Raw genomic sequence first — 20,501 nt, forward strand, 5'->3', positions numbered from 1 at the left:
AGGGAAGCCAAGCTGCGTGGCATAGAGAAAGCATTTTTACACCTTGAAGCATAAGATCTTTTCAGAATCTCTTTTTCTAAGCACTGTGAACCAGAGTTGCTCCTCAGCAATTTGCGGGAATCCAATGGACACGGCGCTATGGCCCACGCTGACTCTAAGCCAATTTCTTGGTATTACCTTCCTGCAGCCACCTCCGCTGCGCTCCCAGAGTTCCACTCGAGTGCTTCCGTCCTTCCAAGACACCATGACATTAACTGGCTCAGCAAACAGATGAGCCACTGTGTACAAAACAGTGCGCTGGGGATGCTGGGGGCAGGGGGGCCAGAAAACAATATGGCGCCAACCCGGGAGGAACTGCCGGGGCAAGTGGAATAGCACAGACGAAGCAAGGCCCAGATGCTGAAGATGAAGTAATGATGTACGGCACGCTGTAGCGGCCAATTCTGAATTTCCAGATCCAAGCCCGGCTGAGGCCTGAGACACTCCCCCACCGGTGAGGAGTCCCCTAGCGAACAGCCCCTCGTCAGAGCTAATAGCTCACAGGAACGGAGCCCAAAGGAGTTTGCTGACCCACACATGACATTCTGCTGCCCGCAAAGGCCCATGCAATTTGCTAGAGATCACACGCACCTTCTGGTGTCTTTTGAGTGTAGTTTAAATACTGTTTCTTTTAGGGGCTCATGCGGGAGTTCGTCATTCATAAATTCATTTGAACGGTATTCGGAAATTTCCGAGGCCATCGGCTCCATCAAATCCTCCGCAGCAAACATCCTTGCTTCGTTCGCACTCTTTACATCCCAAAGGCTAGTGTCCCCTTGTGAAGGGTTTTTAGGAATGGGGAACAAATTCATGCACTCATTCCTTTTGTGGATTCAGAATCTTTTGGCCATCTCCTTCCAAACGCTGGGGCTTCAGTATTGCATTCAGATCCCAAAGCTGTAATTAAGGCAGTCGGTGGATTGTCAAGGCTGCTACCAACTTCCTCCATGAGTGGTGCACAGCCAGTAGCTCCCTCAGCTTCCTGGGCTCCTCCTCAAGCGCTAGCTCCACGGGGCCATGCCGGAGGCTCTCTTCTGCGTAGGGCTAACTACCGGGCAGAGTCCAGAGAAAACTTTGTTAAAGGCAGCAAAGGGGCTGGCTGCTTCCTTGTAAGAACAGGTCGTCGTCCAAAGCAATGCCTGCTGCACCAAGCGTCACGTACCCGTGCAGGATAAGAAAGATAAGAAAGTGTTTGCCCTAGAGAAGAGAGGTCCATGCAAACAGGGCTACTCCCAGCCGGAAGCGCTGGTGTGCCAGGTGCCCTGCTCACATCCGGAGGAAAAGCACTTCCAAATTGGCTGTGTACATAATGGGAAAGCAATGTAAGGGGGACGCGCCACCTAGTGGCCAGAGCTGGAGCTGCTACTCAGCTACATGGAAAGACCTCAGCAGGTCCCAAATGGCAAGATATCAAGCCCCTTTCAGGTAAACTGTAATTACTACCAGGTGAAGGAAGTGTGGTTTTGTTCCATGAGATTCATGGAAATATTCTCAAAAAATATCTTATAGCTTGTAGATCTGATAGGCTGGTTAAATCTTCTATTAACGGATGTCCAATTTGAAAGGAAAATGCTAAGCGCTGTCATGTTTCAAGAGGAACCTTTGCAAAACCCATTTTGGGTTAATGATGTTTTTTTCTTTCCAAAAAAGAATCCAGAGACTCAATAACATTCCTCACACTAAAACCCACGGAACACTTCCCAGCACGTCCGTCCACAAACCAGCCAGCTCTGAACATAGCGCACAGCTGAACAAAGGCCTGGACTCAGCAGGTTCACACCTGTGCAGATGTTAAACCCACGCAGCTCAAACTTGTGCTGTTCAAGGGTCAGCTGGGAACCCCGGCACCTGAGGGGATGACGTCACTCCCACGTGGGTTTCGATGACCTGGGGACCGGCGCCCTAACCCCATGTTGTAAGGGCCAACGTGAACCTCTGTCGGCACGGAGTCCTGCCCTAAAAAATAAACACTTCACCCCTTAATAACAGCTGTTACGCTTGCTCGAGATTATCTTTTAACACAGAAAACAAGTCTACGATATTTCTTATAGCAAGTTATAATTTTATTCACTTTTCAGTATTCTTACAACCTTTTATATTACTAATAAAATTCAAACCACAGCAGCTAGACAATAAAGACCAGACTACGTAGTTGACACTGCAAGACTCACAGAGCAGCGAGTGCTGGTGGGTAAATTTATTTAGCTGAAGGCTAAACACACTGCCCACCTTCCGCAGGCGCAGCTGGGAAGCTTTCAAGCCAGGCCACATCCAGGCCGGGATCCGAGGGAGACACTTTGACTTAAGCGACATAAAACTAAAGTCAGAGGAATGAAATCGATTTTCAAAGAGTTTGTTCCCCTAGTTCAATTAAGTTTACATTTTTTCACAGAAAAAAAAAATACACTTAAGGCAAATAAAACCAAATTCCAGATGAGCATCATTCAGTGTTCTTTGTTTTTTAATTTGACCTTCATCAAGGCAGGCAAAGTACAGATGCTGTACATTAAAAACACACAGATGTATCACTCACGGCACATCAGTCCCTACAGGCAGGACTTTCTCTCAGCGCTGCTCCTCTCTGAAGCGCACGACCGCAGCTAAATGTAGAGAGAGCCATCCGCCGGGCCCACGTAGCCGACCCCGATCAGCAGCACGTCTATCAGCGTCCATATGCCCAGGCCGCCGAAGCTGAAGAGCTTGCCGAGGCCTTCTCTCCACTGGCCCAGGTAGAAGCGGTCTGCTCCGAACCCGCCGAGGGTGATGCTGCAACACCAAACAGGACTGGAATCCACCAGACCCCACCGACCGCCCACAGCCGGAGTGACCCCGTAACACTGCTTAGTCCACCTGGGAAAGGCTCTCAAATGACCCTAACTCTCTGTTAGGAGACAAGGATTATTTCACATGTCACGGCACCAATTGTGTATTTCCGATCCCTGGTGGGGTTCCCCATACTCAAAGGTACAACTTTAAGTGACATGCGGATTTTCAACTGTGCCGGTGGTCAGCGCCCTGACCGTATTGTCCACGGGTCTGCTGTAATCACAGGCAAGGAGACTCTTTAAATGTAAAAAGTAAATGAACATTCTTTAGCTGGACTGAACGCTAAGGTTTCTCTTTTATAGAAGAGTAACAGCCCTCTTGCATTTTAGCCTTGAACACGGCCCATCCCTGAGACGAATTACAAGCAGAGTCAGGAGCTGGCATCGTAAGGCAGCCCCTGCATCAGGCCGCACCAGGTCAAGCTGTCGGACTGTCTCAGTCCCTCGTGTCCAAAAATTTAGTGTCAGGAATAAATGACTTTTAAGGTTCCTTCCAGTGCTAAGATCTAACGCTGTTTGGGTAACTTCTCACTGGATTTCTTTTAAACTTTTGTGATGGAAAACTTCAGAACATATAAAAGTAAAAAGTAAAGAGACCAGTGCTGTGAGCCAGCGCCAACATCACCACTCGGCCGGCCCCGGTGCATCCCTTCCCCCGCACCCCACCCGCAGTGCCTGGAGCAAACCCCGACACTAGCACATTCACGGAAGATTCCGAAAGAAACGATGATGAGTCCTGGGTGGCAAACTATTTTTACTTTTTGAAAGTGGTTAACTGCACCATGGTCCCTTAAGAGGTCAGCAACGTGGGGGGAACTGGGTGAGGGACAGGAACTCTATCTTTGCCAGTTCTCTGTAAGTCTAAAATCATTCCAAAATAAAGAGCTTATTTTAAAAAAAATGGTCAGTGTCCATCTGAACCGTGGCTGACAAGGAAGGTGGCCAGTCAGGAAATCATGTTGCTACTGTCACCTCCCATCTTAGACTCTGCTTTTCCTTCCCAGTTACACCAGGCAGCTGCCTCCTTACCCCACCCCGAGCCCTAACACAGAGATTCTTCACAAGGGGACACCCGGCCATATCTGCAGGGGAGGAGAAGCTACTGGCACCTAGTAAGGCGAGTCTGCAGATGCTGCTGAACATCCTATCATGCACAGGGTGCGCCCCCAACAAAGAATCCCTTGGCCCCAAAGCCAACAGTGCCAAGGCCAAGAAGCCCTGCCCCGGGGCGCGCTGCAGGCCGCGGGGCCTCAGGCTCTGAGTCCGCCCCGCCCACCGCACACGGCACAGCGTTTTAGTCCACGAGCCGCTCCGCCGGGTCCCCTCCTGTGCTTCCCTCCCTGGGAAGAAGGGACGCAATTCCCTCCCCAAACTGGTGAAAAGCTAAAAAAGTCCAAGCACATTTCTAGGTAAAAATTCTAAGTCCATAATTATTTCTGGATGGTGGAATTCTAGGTGACTTTTAATGTGTCTCTTGGTCATTTTCACCTTTTCCAGTGTTTAGTATTATACATGTATTATTTTTTAAAGTAAAGAAGGTACTAAAATTAAAAAACACATCATAAATCTACCTGCCATATTTTGCTGTGTATAGTGCACACTTTTTTGGCCAAATTTTTGAAGGGAAAATAAGGATGCGCACTATACATGGGTATAATGATCACACGCCATGTGTAAAACAACCCTGCGTATAATGCGCACAAAACGGTGGGTGCACATTATACACAGCGAACCACGGAACTTTAAAGAGTATACAGTATTTCCTGATTCATGGTATGTTCAGAATGGGAAACTCAGACCAGTTCTAATGATCTGTAATCCTGACTCAGCTAAGTCATGGGCAGGCTTCCCGGGAGAAAAGCCAACCTCCTGCCATTAAACCCCATGAATGCACTGGGTCTCATTTCCTAAGGAACCCCCACAGCCGCGTGTCCTCGGAGCCCGTCTTGGGCTCAACACCTGGAAGATGCCACTTGTCCCGACAAAATCCACACGGCACCGTCACTACTCAGTAACAAAGCTCACCTCAGAGCCAGGGCCGTAGACCACTTATAACCTCCGGTCCAGTTGCAGTAGAGCATTTTCGGGAAAGTCCGGTTACCTTTAAAACAGGGAAAACACTCTAGTAGAAACGTGGGTATGAAAATACTCTTCCACAGCCCTGGCAGGTGTGGTGCAGGGGACTGAGTGCAGGCCTGCAAACCAAAGGGTCTCCGGTTCGATTCCCAGTCCGGGCACATGCCTGGGTTGTGGGCCAGGTCCCAAGTGAGGGGTGTGTAAGAAGCAACCACACACGGATGTTTCTATCCTTCTCTTTCTCCCTCCCTCCTCCTCTCTCTAAATATAAATAATTAAAAATATTTTTAAAAATACTCGTATACAGAGACTTCACTGTAACTAGTGGCCTTGTAATTAAAAATCTACGAAGTAGGACTTCCGCCAAGATGGAGGCGTAGGTGGAAACACTTTGCTTCCTCACACAACCAAATCTAAAAACAACCAAGTTTTAACAACAATAAAAGGAACCAAATCACAGAAAATTGGACAATACGGAGTCCGAAAACAATGAACCGCTCAGCTAAACCGGTGAGAGGGACGAAGCCAGCAGCGGAGCAGGTCGGGCAAAAAAGATCCCGACCTGGGCGGCGCACAGGCAGCCGAGGGCGCGGATCCCAGGTGCAGGCTAGATACAGGCAGACACAGGGAAGGCACAGTTGGCTGTATGCGGTCGCACATTTGCGCTCAGATAAACAGGCGGGGGCGAGCGGTGAGGCAGACCTGGCAAGTGGAGAAGACCGCCATTGCTCCCTCTCTGACCACGCCCCCACATATAGCATCACAAACCAGCGACCTGGGTGGCCTCATCCTGTGGAATACCTAAGGCTCAGCTCCTCATACGTAACAGGCACAAACAGATCAAAACACGGCTCAAGAACAACTCAGAGCCCCAGAGCCGATAAATCTAAGTGATGAGACCTTACAGGCAAGAAGGAAGCAGACAGAGGTAGTTCCAAGTCATGAAAACCAAAGATCTACAACCAAGATTGCTCTACCCAGCAAAACTTTCATTTAGAATGGAAGGACAGATAAAGTGCTTCTCAGATAAGGTCAAATTCAAGGAGTTCATCATCACCAAGCCCTTACTATATGAAATGTTAAAGGGACTTACCTAAGAAAAAGAAGATAAAAAAGATGAACAGTGAAAGGACAGCAAACTCACAGTTATTAAGAACCACACCTAAAACAAAAAGCAAACTAAGAGGACAGCTAGATCAGGAGCAGAACCATAGAAATGAAGATCACAGGGAGGGTTAGCAACAGGGGGGTGGGAGGAGGGGAAGGGGGGAGAAGGTACAGAAAATAAGTAGTATAGACAGTAGATAAAAAATAGATAGGGGGGAGGGTAAGAATAGTAGGGGAAATACAGAATCTAAAGAATTTGAGACACGTGTGCATGAACTAAAGGGGGAAATGGTGGGGGAGGGGTATGCAGGGTGGAGGGGAAGGGAGGGGGAATAGAGCCGATAAATGTAATGGCAAAAATAAAAAAAAAAAGCAAAAAAAAAAAAACAGGAGAGAAAGTGATGAAGAAATAGCCAAACTTTCAGATGCATAGTTCAAAACACTGGTGATCAGGATGCTCACAGAACTGGTTGATTTTAGTCACAAATTAGAGGAGCATATGAAGTCTAACCTAATTGAAATGAATGGAAATGCACAGGAAACCAATAGTAATGGAAAGGAAACTGGGACTCAAATCAAGGGAGCAGACTAGAAGGAAGGAAAAAATGACCAAACAGAAAAACCTGAAAAAACAAGAATTCAAAAAAATGACGAGAGGCTTAGGAACCTCCAGGACATCTTTAAACGCTCCAACATCCGAATTATAGGAGTGCCAGAACGGGGAAAGGAACAGTCACGAGTGGAAACCTTATTTGAACAAATAATAAAAGAGAACTTCCCCATTCCAGCAAAGGAAATAGACTTCCAGGAAATCCAGGAAGCTTAGAGAGTCCCAAAGAAGTTGGACCCAAGAAGGAACACACCAAGGCACATCATCATTATATTAGCCAAGATTAAAATGAAGGAGAGAATTCTAGAAGCAGCAAGAGATAAGGGGACAGTCACCTACAAAGGAGTTCCCACCAAACTGTCAGCGGATTTCTCAAAAGAGACCTTACAGGCAAGAAGGGGCTGGAAAGAAGTATTCCAAGTCATGAAAACCAAAGACCTACAACCAAGATTGCTCTATCCAGCAAAGCTTTCACTTAGAATGGAAGGGCAGATAAAGTGCTTCTCAGATAAGATCAAATTCAAGGAGTTCATCATCACCAAGCCCTTATTCTATGAAATGTTAAAGGGACTTAAGCTAAGAAAAAGAAGATAAAAAAGATGAACAGTGAAAGGACAGCAAACTCACAGTTATTAACAACCACACCTAAAACAAAAGCAAATTAAGAGGACAGCTAGATCAGGAGTGAACCATAGAAATGAAGGTATCAAGGAGGGTTAGCAACAGGGGAGTGGGAGGAGGAGAAGGGGGGAGAAGGTACAGAAAATAAGTAGCATAGACAGTAGATAGAAAATAGGGGGGAGGGTAAGAATAGTAGGGGAAATATAGAATCTAAAGAACTTGAGACACGTGTTCATGAACTAAAGGGGGGGAATGGTGGGGAGGTGTGCAGGGTAGAGGGGAATGAAGGGGGGGAAACAGAACAACTGTAATGGCATAATCAATAAAATAAAAATATATATTTTTTTAAAATCTACAAAGTACACCCTGCTTACAACGATGTTCCCTGGATGGAGGGTGAAAACAGGGACCGAATGTGGAAATTGGTTAGGTAAAGGCTGCAGCATCGGACTGGGGAATGCCCTGCCGGCTCTCAGACTGGAAGCAGGAGGGTGAAGACGCAGGAGGGTGAAGACGCCGGCGTGCTGCCGAGGCAGACAGTCAGGAGGGACCCCCGACCACACACACGGAAGCACGTCCACGGAGCAAAGGCTCCCGAGACCACGGGCCGTCCAGACCCACCTCACCCCAGACACCACAGCCTGCTGCGGGTGCATCGCAGACCTCGGTGTGAAAGGCCCGACTCACAGCTTTAAAAAGAAAAGACGAGAAAGTATTTCCATGAGCCTAGAGTAAGAAAAGATTTCTTACAACCAGAAGGGGCTAACTAGGAAATACTAATAACCTTCGACCAGTTCAAACTTCAAGTTCTGATCTTCAAAAGATACCAAAAACAAAGTGGAAAAAGAAATTTAAAAGCCGGGGATAGGATTTTAGGGATGTCAAAACGCTGGCATCCAACATATAAAAGAACGCCGTGGAACCTTTAAGAAACAGACGAAATAGGAGTAGCAAGTACAGGAGAGCACGTGGGTCATCAGGAAGAGTTATGCAGCCGGCGGGGTGTGAGCTGAGGAACCATCTGGAAAACAATGCCGTCTGGAAGATGGCACAAGCCAGACTGGCTCCTGCCCACGCGCAGACAGGAGCCACAAGAAAAAATTATGACAGTCCCATCACCTGTAAGAACAAAAAATATGACTATCCAAACGCATGGCAGAATGAACGAACAAGTGACACACTCTTACAAAGGATCATTATTGAGAAGTTAAAAAAAAAAGTAAGCGAAGGCGCACAGATGGATCCTGGAGCCAGAATGTTGAGAGGGAAAGAGCAAGTCCCCGAAAACCCTACACTCGCTGGTACTGTATACGATTCTCCAGCGTGCACCGCTGAGTAACGCATCACACTACATCTGTGACACAAATGTGACAGAGCCCCGCAATTTAAAGAGAAGGAAGTGGGATGAGAACACAATTCAAAAGGGCGGGCACCTCTGAAGGATGTAAGAAGAGCGCTGTGTTAGTCGTTACGCAGGTGAAAGTCAATACGGTCTGCCAGACTTTACACCTGACAGATTTTTCGTTTTTTCCAATATAATATTTGAAACGATAAGCACACTGCAAATTTTCTGGACTGTTTTTTTAGTTCACTGAGTTTATGATGGAGGTTTGGCATAACTGCAAAGTGCTGATAAATGCTCCTGAAGACATAATTTAAACTTAATTCTCAACTTTCTGATTCTAGCCCCGTGAGTGAGCTCGGAGAATAAACCGTCTCGCTGCCCACCCGCCCCGTCGGCGGGGCTCACCCAGGCAGTGCACGTGGTCCCGCACCGTGCAGTTGGCGGCGTAGCGCTGCCGGGGACAGGACACCGTCATGCAGGCGGTGGAGTTGGAGCACTCGTACTCGGTCTCGGGGAGCTGCCAGCAGAACCTGCAGGTCATGTTGATGACGAAGTTCTTTTGGGACCTGAAGTCCTGATCCTATGGAGCAAAGGACACAGGGCTCATCCATGGCAATGGAGTGGCAGCTCATGACCAGGTCGACAGTAAACAAGTCATATGGCACAAGTCTGAAACATACTGATGACCCGGCAAGCAGTGGCACGGAAACAGGGACCAAACCAGTACATGTGCAAAACAAATGAGTGATCCTATACTCGTAAGAATTTATACCCGAAAATGGGTACCCAAGAAAAAAATTCCTAGAGGAATTCACATCAAAACCACAAAGGTTATTTTAGGGTGGTAAGATTAGGTTATCACTTGTACCTTGCTAAATTTGTAATATTATTACCTAACATTAAGCATGTGTACTTTTTGCCCTGGCCGGTACAGCTCAGTGGACTGAGTGCCAGCCTCAAGAGTTGCTGGTTTCATTCCCAGTCAGGGCACATGCCTGAGTTGTGGGCCAGACCCCAGTAGGGGGCGCATGAGAGGCAACCATACACTGATGTTTCTGTCCCTCTTTCTCCCTCCTTCCCCCTTCTCTAAAAACAAGAAGAAGAAATTTAAATCTTTTTGAAAAAGCATGCGTACTTTTGTACAGGAAAAAGTTAAGTTTCTTCTATAAAGCCAGGCAGCCACAAATAGCCCCTATGCCCACACACTGATGACATGTGTCACGTCTGCACTTGCAAACTCAATGTCATAAACCTGTTTGTGGGCCAGTCTAACAGGTAAAAAACACATGGTGCATTTCTTTCAATATGAGAGAGAGTAACATTTTTTTCATGTGCTGGAAGTCCACTTGCACTTCCTTTTTATGAACCGTGTGCTCGTGTCCCGACACTGTCTTCCTAGAGAACCATCATCTCTTCGCACTGGTTCCTGGGCAACCTTTTTACATTGTGGGCATTAGTGCATTATTTGTGACGGTTAGAAGTACCTTCTCCTTGTGCATCATTTATCGTTTGCCTTTATGCTTCTTTACGCAGAAATCTCTAATTTTTACTAATACCTCCTTCCTTTTATGGCTTCTCAATGTCATTTCATGCTTAGAAAAATATTATCTTGAAATTTCTTAAAGACTTTATTTATTTATTTTTAGAGGGGGAAGAAAGAGAGAAGGAAGAGGAAAGAAACATCAATGGGTGGTTGCCTCTCGCACGCCCCCTACTGGAGACCTGGCCCGAAACCTAGCCATGTGCCCTGACTGAGAATCGAACCAGCAACCCTTTGGTTTGCAGGCTGGCACTCAATCCACTGAGCCACACCAGCCAGGACCCTATCTTGACATTTTTAACAAGACATAGCTCATGTTTACTCTAGTACTTTGCAGCTTCATTTTTTTCACATTAACTATTTGACCTATCTGTAATTTATTTTGGACAAGACAGGGATTCCATGTTTTTCCTGATAGCTACCCAAGCAGCCGAACATTTATAGAATCCTTCTTACCACGGAGAAGCACAGACCCCTTGTCTAGAACCCTTGTCAAAACTTGTCTAGAGGAAAAAGATCTGGTACCTCCCCTGTGACACAGCTGTCCTACTGACACACGCAGACCCGCCTGAAGGCACTGCACCTGCTGCGGGTGCACTAGCAATGACACGGCACCCTTCCTGCCGAGCTCGGTTCCAGCTGACGTCGACTGGCCGGGTATCAGCCACTATCGCTGGAACAGCAGCAATCTGACACGGAAGGGGTTGCAAGATTTCCACGTTTATGTCTCCATGTATACGTAACAGGGTCCTTATACAATATGCCCTTGACTGGTGTCCCCTGGGGGAGGGTCCCCTGGTCTGTGAGTCCCCAGCAGTGTGCATGGAGAAGGACTGGAGAGTTTACTTCTTTCTGTTATTCTGAAGTTCAAAGTGAGAAGGAGGTGAGGCCGGCGGCCGGTGCAGCATGAGGGAGAGCGTCCGCGTGTGTGCACACGTGACGGCCGTGGACTGTTTCTTCCTGAAAGGCTAACTCGTTCACCGAGAAGGGACCAGAGAGACTGCCACATGACACGTAAGAAAGCACGGCTTGTCCCGGGTCACCTGGCAACAGCAGTCCTAGGATCTCTGGCTCTTGACATTCAATTCACGTATTTCACTGCTGCCCTTCCTGAAAGCGGCACGTCCACCAGACGCTCCTGGGGCAGAATTCAAATCCCACCCCTGAGGATGGGCACCTGCCAGAGAGGAAGCAATCCAAAATGGGGCCCATTGCAGCCCAGGGCGGGGACTCTGACCAGGGACCTTGACCTGGGAGTTCAGAAACCCCCTAAACTCTGTGATCTCTCAACCTTTTGTTATATTTGTTTTCTCCTCTGCTATTTCCCACTAAATGAAACAGCCAGTGTTTGCAACACCTAAAGAAGGAAGAAATTGAGCACCCTGTCTTGCTCAATAGCCAGTTTGGGGAGACAAATGTCAGAGAAGCTGAGGCAAATAACAAAGGAAGCTATTTCTGGAAACGTTCCCCTCAGGCAGCAAGTTCTCTCATTTTCACTAAGTGCCTCCGATGTGCCAATCTCACAACACACATCACTGCAAAATGCCTTCAAACGGGTTTAGCCATTAGGCTGGTTGGGAGAAAAGTCTATTTAAGACACAGCAACAAAGATGGCCTGGTAATTCCTGGGTGGTCGTGAAGCCTGCCTGGCAATTAGTGTGATGTAGCAGTACACACTGAAGGGTTACATCAATATATGGAAACAGCAAACCTGTAAGTTCATAAACACTGCATTTGGACACTGAACCCATGACATAGCATTTCCCCTGTGGAGTGAACCTCCACACTCCCTCCTCTGATCCTAGACTTCGGGAAAGTTATAGCAAAAGCCTGGGGGCAGAGAGAACTTTCCAACCTAGCCCTTTGCAGATCATGTTCCAAAAAATATGGGAGAGGTGGGGGGACTTTGCTCCTATAGGCAAAGGAAATGCCAGAGTTGCTAGTCAGAGGAAATCTGCAAAAGACATGGTATGGAAACTGTTTTCCTCCTCAACCATTTCCCAGAAAGAGAGTTCCATAAAGACACCAGGAAAAGCCGTTCTGGGCCTATTTCCTCATGGAATGAGAGAGATTAATAAATCCAATGACCCGGCCTGGCAGGGCCACGAGGGAAACGCGACTCCATCACTCAGTGCTATCTGCCTCACGCAGGTGCTCCGACAGCGCCCCTTAACACGTGTGCAACAGCCACCTGGAAAGCGTGGTGCCCACGTCTCCCTGGGCTGTTCCCATCTAGCAGGCCGGGGCTGCCTGTAGAGCCTGCCATTCCACCAGGAGCCCGGGATAAGTAGCTCCGAAGCAGGTGTCCCTAGGGCCCTGTGTCAGAAACGCCAGTCACAGAAGCCATTCCACGCTCCTTCTTCTCCGCTAAAGCATCAGAGATTGGATGTAGGCAGGATGATTGCGGCGGGGTCGTCTCTAAAGGGCAAGTCCGTATACTCAAGCTTTTCCCATGTCTGAGTTTGTATAGAAAGGCTGAGAGTTGCTTTGATTTCCCCATACATCAAAAAATTCCCATCTCAACCCTTGCAACCAAACCTCATTTGGTAATGAAAACTCCAGTCTTTGGACAGAATTAACTTGAATCCTAAAATATTATTTATAAAATGCAGGCACTTTCTTTCAGAATTTCCCTCCTCCTCTCAAGTCTAGGCGCTCCCAATAACTCCAGGTTTACCAGGGGTTTTAGAGTCAGTTAAGGTGCAGTACTTACAACACAGGTAACGAACGGCTTGACCGTGCAGTCGAAAGCGGCGGGCTTCCCGTACACGCAGGAGGAGTTCGTCTTGCACTCTATACAGTCTGCAGGGAGTCTGCCGCACAAACCGTTGCTGGGGCACTTCATCACGTAAGGGGGGATGTCGGTGCTCTCTGCGAAAGTGAGAGAGAAGCTTGTTCTCTTATAATAATGATCAAAAAGAAACAATTTTCTAAGATACACAGGGTATGATCACTGGCAAGGAGATACGACACTGGAATAGCAACACCAGCGCTGGAGCCACAAGCCTGCTGCTTGGACAGAGCTCTGCCACCAGCCAGCGGAGGGACGTCATGGAGAGCTCTGCAGCTGAGGAAAAAGTATTTAATGGCTGTCCCTGAATGACCAGAAAACTCAAAAGGTGCTATTTTATATATATATATATATAATGTATATCTAATGCTAGGTGTAAATCAAGGCCTCAAAAAAATCTACCATGCTACCAGATGAAAAAAACTACATCTTAGGGATGATGGGGTTTGTTCAAGATCACAGTGGGAGCGGCAAACTGGAACAAGAATCCCAGTCTCTCAAGTTTCCAATCGGACGTTCTTTTCACTTGAACTCCCTAATTTGGAAATGAACCCAGTGACCCTTGAACTTTACTCGCCACCATTACTCCACACTGCCCCTTCAATAAGCCGGAATTCGCTAATCGCATTTACAGTTTTATACTACCAAAAGTTCAAAATAGTTTCCTATGTTAACAACCTGTTCAGAGGGTTGTAGGTTTTTTTCCCCCCAGCCAACCTAGTCAGGAGTACAATGTATTTCTATCAGTTGAGAGAGGATCAAAATTGCAAGTATTCTTAGGAGGATGAGAAGCTTTTTGTTTTGCTTTGAGAAACTTTCAGAAAGGCCCAAAAGGGTAGAAAATTCTTGCACTTTCACTATAAAAAAATTTATGTTTTAAATTCAAGTATGCTGCTGTCTCCTTGCCTCTTACATCCAAATTACGATCCACCACATACCTCTAAAGGGATGAAGCTGTAGAAACAAATGTTAAATTTAGCAAAACACACTAATACGCATTGTAAACCGGTCTCATTGTAGCAGGTGTGCAATGAAAATACCGTTTTCCTTTTCTTTTGTTCCTGTGACTATTGAGGCTGGAAGATGAACACTTAGAATCACAAAGCTAAGATGACCCAGAGGGCCAGGAAAACCCCATCACCCTAATGATGAGAAAACCAAAGCCCAAATGTGTGAATAATTTGTTCAAACTCCCAGGAGCACAACAGGAACTAGAATCCAAGGCTCCACCTGTCCCTCTGTGATCCTTCCATTCCAAACGGCCTTGAGGGTGCCTTTAATCCCCAACATCAGGAACAGCGATTAAGAAGCAGAAGAAATCTCCTGAAGGGAAAGATGTACTAGTTCAGGGTTATTACCTTGATGGAGTGAAAAATAATAGAAATCCAAAGATGGAAATGAAGAGTGTGAGACTGTCATAAGGTACCGAAAATAGCAACTGCCTACAGAAAATACCTCTCTGCTCATTCTTAGTTCATGTAATCTAAAATACAATAAAGTAAACTATTAAAAAAAAATGGAAAGTGATTTCATATACTAAAAGAAATCTTAATCCAAAAAAGAGAGAGGGCTAACCCACTAAATAGAAGCACACATTTACTAGAATAGAAAACGTCTAGTACCTGCTGCCCTGGGAACTACTGTGAAAGTACGTGTTGGGCCCGGGTCCCTTATTGACTGAGCCAGCGGCTGCGAATGCTCTAAATTTAAGGATCCTACAATTAGAGAAACATGTTATCCTGGGACATGAACATCTTGGCGTGTGCTTAACGAGCTGGGTCGACACCACGCAATGACTGCTTGTGAGAATCTCACAGCTCCACTGCCCCAAAAACCAAAGAATGAAACGCCCACAGGGTCGACACCCACTTGGACACTCTGGGTGTCCAAGTCATCTATCGGGGTCGATATCCCGGGTAACTAGGAACCAAGCGTGGCGTCGGGATCAGTCCCGCGGCGCACGCCGCGCCCCGCCCACTCCGAACCCGCAGCCCCTGGACTCCGTAGCTAAACTTGCAGCTCCAGTGTAGCCGCGCGGAGGGGCGGCCCCAGACCCGGGACCAAGACGCGCCAGACTTGAGCTGCAGCGTCCCGCCACCCCTCCGCCCTGTTCACAGCGTCCAGCCTCCTGGACACTTCCTGCAATTCCCGGGAACCCCTGCCACCCAGCGAGACCCGGCGTGGCTCCTGGCCTTGAACTCACCACCGCCCGACAAGATATAAAACTGTGAGAGAAAGAGGAGCACACGGCAGAGGCAGGCCACGGCCCCCAAAGGGCCAGCCTCAGCCGCCATCTTGCCGGCGCGACGCACTTCCGGTCTGCAGGCTACAGTTCTTCCGAAGGGCGGAGGTGCCCGACGGGGCGGGGCCAGGCACATTTCCCGCTCCCCAGTTCCCCGGGAAACCCAGGGCGCAAGCGCGTTGCGGCCTCGGTCCGGAGCTCACCGAGAGCTGGGGTGGGGATGGGCCCCCGGGGACGTAACCTGGTTGCTGGGTTTCCAAGCGCTGCCCGCGACCCCGCACGTTGCGCTCTCCGAAGGCTTCTACGGCTGGAGACCAGAGAAGGTCACCTGGGGCCGAAATGCACACCTGAAGTGCCTGAAAACAGGGATGGGCAAATTGGAGAGTTGGCCACCATTTACATGTCGTTAGATTTGTATGTTTGGAGAAAAGCCGCTACTATGTGCTAGGTCTTGTGCGAAGATTTTGATGATATTACATTTAATTTCATACCAAAATGGTCTTGTTTACATATGAAGAAACTGGCCCACACTGTGTGGGAAGCACCTTCCAGGCGTGCCAGGTGGCCCCGCGGTACCAGGGCTGGCCCACTCAGTGCCCAGCTCGCGCCTCTTCGCAGCCTCTCCTGCTTCCGCCGGCTGCCTCCTTCAGGACACGGTATTTACAAAAGTTCATGTAAGACCCGGAGGGACCAGACATTAAGTGTAGCCAGCAGGTCTTCAGGCTTCTGGGCATTGGGGCAAGAGCCCCGCTGTAAAGTGAGGGTCCAAGCATGGGACCCTCCCTAAAGGCCAACCGTGGGGAGGGGAGATGCACCCCACATCACAGGCTTCCTGCCCGCTCACACACAAGTCTTCAGTTGTCTCTACCAGCATTCTTCATCCTGAGCGATGGACATGTTATTCCCACCAACCTTTCACAAGATCGTGGGAGCAGGGGGTTAAGGAATGGGGTGACTTCTGATTCCCCAGTCCTTCACTAGCTCGTTTGGTGAATGAAAAAAGTGAAGATACGTAGTGCTTGGCCTCATAAATATTAGCTTGAAAGTTATATAGTTTGTACCTTATAGCACTACAAGGTCTGATAACATAATACTGTTTTGTTTACTGTTTTTTGTTCAAGAAACTAAATGATATATGTGTTGAGAGAACATGTCCTAAATTTATTTTGCATTCATAGTACATAGCCTTATAAACACAAAAATTACTACTAATGATGGACAGCTAAATTCTCTATTGGCATAAGGCCCGTTAATTCTGTTCTGAGCAGTCAGGTAGTCCTCTTAATTAAAATAAAATCCATTTGAGTACATAGAGCAGTGAACCGTCATTTTTTTTTTTTTGAACCGTCATTTTCACATCAAAAAGATAATTTAACTCTAGGAAGGCAGATATTTTGGTATAAACCCATAGCTGAAACACTATAATGCATTTTATTCAGAAATTTGTATTTTCTAAAGATGAACAAGGCTTAACTGTTTATTAGAATCATTAAAACTGTGACTTAAATTACAGTACAAACTCCTTTAGATTCTACAATGCTGAATATGGGTTGAGTCCTTGGTCAATAATCTAACATTGGGTATGGCTTTTTCTCTTGCGGTTCTTGCTTAGTTAAAACAAATTAAGTAGTGATTCCAATTTTGGACATAAAGTTTCAGTGTGAACTTGGTAAAACAACTGACAACATAATGTTAGTAGGAAATAAGATTTCCTGCCATATTCCAAAAAGCTTTGCATACTTTTACTTGAAACTTATCGTTTGAAAAATCACACATCTTAGCAATAACATCTCATAGTCCTCATTTCCTGATACTTCCCTTTTTCAGTGAATAACCTTTTCCCAGTTAAGTCTCTCAAGACACTTGGGAAATTAAACACTTCCCAAGCTTGTCCTCTTATCGTTCTCAGAAACATTAGAGAATTAAATTCTGTCCATATCAGCTATTCATTCATCGTCTCCTCTCTCACTGCACCCAACAGGGAACTAACTGTCAGCAGGTCTAAAGTTCCCAGAAGAGGTACTAACAGTCATTAAGAAAAAAGCATTTTCAGGGATCAGAACAGGGTTACACAGAAGCGGGTACAAGGAAGGACTTCAAAATTCTTCCTCAGCATTAAGAGTACGTGACTTCTTGAGATTCTTCAGTTTGTCCATGGCAGAAGTGAGTGAAATCTCTCCATGAATTTTGTTGTCCCTTGTTCGAACGTTTACAGCATTATTTGCTTTTTCCTTTTCTCCAACCACTGTGAAAAAGAAAGGGAATAACATTTTAGGTCAACAATTTATGAAATACTGAGTAGTACAAGCCAGGTGTCTTTCTTAGTGTGTCTTCAATATTTATTAATCACTAAACATCCATCTGACAGCCATTAGTTTCTTGAGGGAAGGACCGACTTCTAATCCCATTTCTCATCCACTTGAGAGAACTACTGTGGTCTACTGTGGTCTTGGGGTGCACATGGGAGCGGGGAGCTCTTATGGACACCCTGACTCCACCCCCTGGTACATCAAGGGGTGGCCCGACCCGCCAACCAGAGTTTTTTGCAATGTAGCTTAAAAAAAAAATATGTTCTCTCTAGTGACCCATGTTGTGAGATGACAAAGGAATCTGCCACCATGTTCCTTGCCATCTGGAAGGAAGAAATTGGTCATCAGTGAGGGGAATAAAGTAAAAATCCAAGAAAAGCACAATGAACCAGAGCAGGGACCAGAAATAGGAAGAGACAGTCCTGGTGAGAGTTGTGCACCTCTGTCCATTACTCTTCTAGTGGTTTGGCTCCTTATTTCTACATTCCGTGTGAAGGGACACTCCAGTGCCTGTCCAGTAAGTTCCATCTTTGTCTAAGCTGTATGAAATATCTGTCACCACCAGAAGCCTGATCGGAGCATCACCAAGCCTACTATAGAGTCAAACCCTTTTGACCACAAATTGTTGACAGGAAAATTCAATGCATGTTTATTTTGCCTTCTACAGAACCTTTCAACTTACAGGAGCTAATCTCATGCCTGCAGGCATATCAGTGTCGATTTCTCTTGATTTCGAATCATTTTTAAAGTCAAAATTTTAGTTTCTGCATTCGATTAGTCACATGCCTACAGGACATTTTTTCCACTTGATTCTTTTCTTTGGATCATTGTAAAGCTGGAACCTTGTCCATGCCTTAGTTTAATCCTCAAGATTTCTAGTAAACCGGAAAAGCAAAGAAGATTTTTCAGCCTGGAATACAGCTGAAATGTGAAGAGTATAATTCAACTGATGAGATCATTTTCATATTTTTTCCACTGTTCATCTGAGATATTAATTCGTGCCTGTATTGTTAGACTACAGGATCCCTGGGAAACTTTGTAACTCTTCTTCCAGCAAAGAACAAAGCGTGCTGAGGAACAGCCTTCCCCAGACCACCACACACTCTGCTTCATGTGTAAGGAATTCAGAGTCCGGAGTGCCAACCATCCCACCATGGAACCTTGTGTGTAAGTAATTCAACACTTAAACTGATACAGTATAATCAGGTAGTCAGTCACCCCATATTCTTTATTTCTGCTTTTGGAATTAAGGTGTAAACAGCGAGCATTTAGGAGGAGAGATATAAATTTAAATTACCCAAAATAAAGTTATACTGAGCCAGCTGTGCATTTCGGATTTTCTTATTTAGTGTACAACTGTGATCTAAATCCACGTCGGCCATGAATCCTCCTTCGAAAAAGGCACTGGATACCTGCAGGAACATAAAACGCCGCGTTGTTACATTATGGCAGCCACCCCCTGGCCTCATTCCCCCCACCCTGTACCAGCTGGGCCTGCGTGACCATGGAGACAGTTGGGGGTGAGAGCAAGTCACCCCTGAGATGAGAAAGCATCTTCATCCCCCAGCATCTTCAGATCATTCGTTCTGGGGGAACCAGTTGCCACATGGGGAGGACGTTCAGGCCACCTCTGCAGGGCCTCCAAGATGGGAGTGGGTCTGGGGGCTGCGGCCCAGGCGGCTGGCACCACCTGCAGCCTCAGGGGCGCCCTGAGCCAGGACCACGCAGCCAAGCTGCTCCCAGATTCTGACTTCCAGAAACTCTGATCCAATAAATGTTTGTTGTTCTAAGCTGCTAAGTTTTGGGGTCGTTTGTTACATTGCAATAAATACTATAAGTATTTTTCTCTGATAGAGCCACATGGAAAAAATAAATGTGAGAAATTTTAAAATACTGATTTCTCAGAAGCATTAAGAAAGGCAGCAGTTCTGACACAGCACACAGGCATGATTCAGGTGGTGCTCCCAATTGCTGAAACGTGGCTGCTGAGTGCACGTGTCAGGGAGGCCGTGCTTTAAGGCACAAATACATTTCAAGTCAATAACTTTCCCACACTAGGTGCCAGGGTGATTATGTACTTTTAATGTCTCTGATTTTACCTGAAGTGCATATTTTTCACAAGTTGGCCCCACGGGGATAACCATTACTTGACGAGGAGACAGCCAGAGAGGCCTGAAAAATATGTAAAAATACGTCTTTTCGGAATGACCATTTATTACATGATTAAAAAATAATCCTAGACTTATTTAAAATAAGGCCTATAAGAGAGCAGCTTCCACAGAGTAGTTGGGAGGAAACCAGATTACGTTAAGAGGTGAAAGGCTGTAGGGTGGACAGAAGGGGAAATTGGGCATTTTGCCAGGAAGGGGAGGGAAGAAGGGGCTGGCAGCTGGGTGGAAAGGCTAATCACCCCATAAGCACACTGGTGAACCCCACCATGTCAGCCCTGTTCCCTACTTTTGCTACAAAACCATTTCCCTGATCATAAGGACCGTGTGCTTCTGAGGGGGGCTCGGCTCAGTGGCATCTGCGTGGGGCCCTGGTGGAGGCGTGGCAGAGAGGAAGAGCAAAGCAAATCAGAGTGGGCGTCTTTTCCAGTGAGGACATGTCACTGGCCCTCACACGGCGAAAGGGACACAAAGTCATTAACTGGCCACAAGAGAAGTGGCTGTCCCCTCGGGGTTATGGTGGCATGTCAGGGATCAGGGCCGATCACACATGGATGGGTCACTGAGCTACCACTAGGGGGAGAGAGGAGCCGCCCATTACAGAATCAGCCTCTTGCATTTCAGTACGGAAAATGGAAAATGTCCTCACAGTGGGGGCCACTGGGTGGGCAATACCACTGCCCCGAGGCCCGTTCTGAGCCGTCATCCTCATTCCTCTCCCGCAAACCTACTTGTCCTCTATTTTCCAGTCCTTTTACTCCCCAGTCTCCGACCTTGTAGCCACAGCAACAACCAGAGCCCGCGCTCCAGCGTCCCTCCACACTCGGC

General features: G+C 46.9%; 2 protein-coding genes and 1 long non-coding RNA gene across 7 annotated transcripts in view; 1 reads left to right on the top strand and 2 right to left on the bottom strand.

Moving 5' to 3' along the window:
* Positions 1-2,489: 2,489 nt before the first annotated feature.
* Positions 2,490-15,283, bottom strand: TM2D3 (TM2 domain containing 3). 3 transcript variants are annotated; one of them, XM_037145907.2, is made up of 6 exons: positions 15,158-15,283; positions 14,577-14,669; positions 12,877-13,034; positions 9,029-9,203; positions 4,890-4,965; positions 2,490-2,805 (listed from the first exon to the last, which is right to left on the bottom strand). In XM_037145907.2, exons 1-6 carry the CDS (start codon positions 15,246-15,248, stop codon positions 2,640-2,642), a joined length of 759 nt encoding a protein of 252 aa, XP_037001802.2. In that variant the 5' UTR covers positions 15,249-15,283; the 3' UTR covers positions 2,490-2,639. The 3 variants fall into 3 exon arrangements, with proteins under 3 accessions (XP_037001802.2, XP_037001803.2, XP_037001804.2); XM_037145909.2 differs by lacking the exon at positions 2,490-2,805 and adding an exon at positions 2,812-3,101; XM_037145908.2 differs by lacking the exon at positions 14,577-14,669.
* Positions 15,284-15,387: 104 nt separating this feature from the next.
* On the top strand, positions 15,388-19,303 carry LOC119049783 (uncharacterized). Of its 2 annotated transcripts, none has more exons than XR_008390420.1 (3): positions 15,388-15,870; positions 17,778-18,672; positions 18,855-19,303. It is a non-coding gene; the product is annotated as an uncharacterized LOC119049783 (long non-coding RNA). The 2 variants fall into 2 exon arrangements; XR_005082613.2 differs by having other exon boundaries at positions 15,388-15,852.
* The window catches only part of TARS3 (threonyl-tRNA synthetase 3), a 42,838-nt gene continuing 38,704 nt past the window's right edge, over positions 16,368-20,501 (bottom strand). For both annotated transcript variants that reach the window (XM_053658953.1, XM_037145905.2), the window contains exons 17-19: positions 19,605-19,677; positions 18,803-18,917; positions 16,368-17,441 (exon numbers count right to left, since the gene is read on the bottom strand). In XM_053658953.1, the coding sequence (XP_053514928.1) occupies positions 17,293-17,441; positions 18,803-18,917; positions 19,605-19,677 (337 nt within the window). In that variant the 3' untranslated portion in view covers positions 16,368-17,292. The remainder of the gene's footprint in view (positions 17,442-18,802; positions 18,918-19,604; positions 19,678-20,501) is intronic.

The sequence above is a fragment of the Artibeus jamaicensis genome, unplaced genomic scaffold (genome assembly GCF_021234435.1).
Source record: "Artibeus jamaicensis isolate MK-2021 breed Jamaican fruit bat unplaced genomic scaffold, CSHL_Jam_final scaffold_612, whole genome shotgun sequence".
Lineage (NCBI taxonomy): Eukaryota > Metazoa > Chordata > Mammalia > Chiroptera > Phyllostomidae > Artibeus > Artibeus jamaicensis.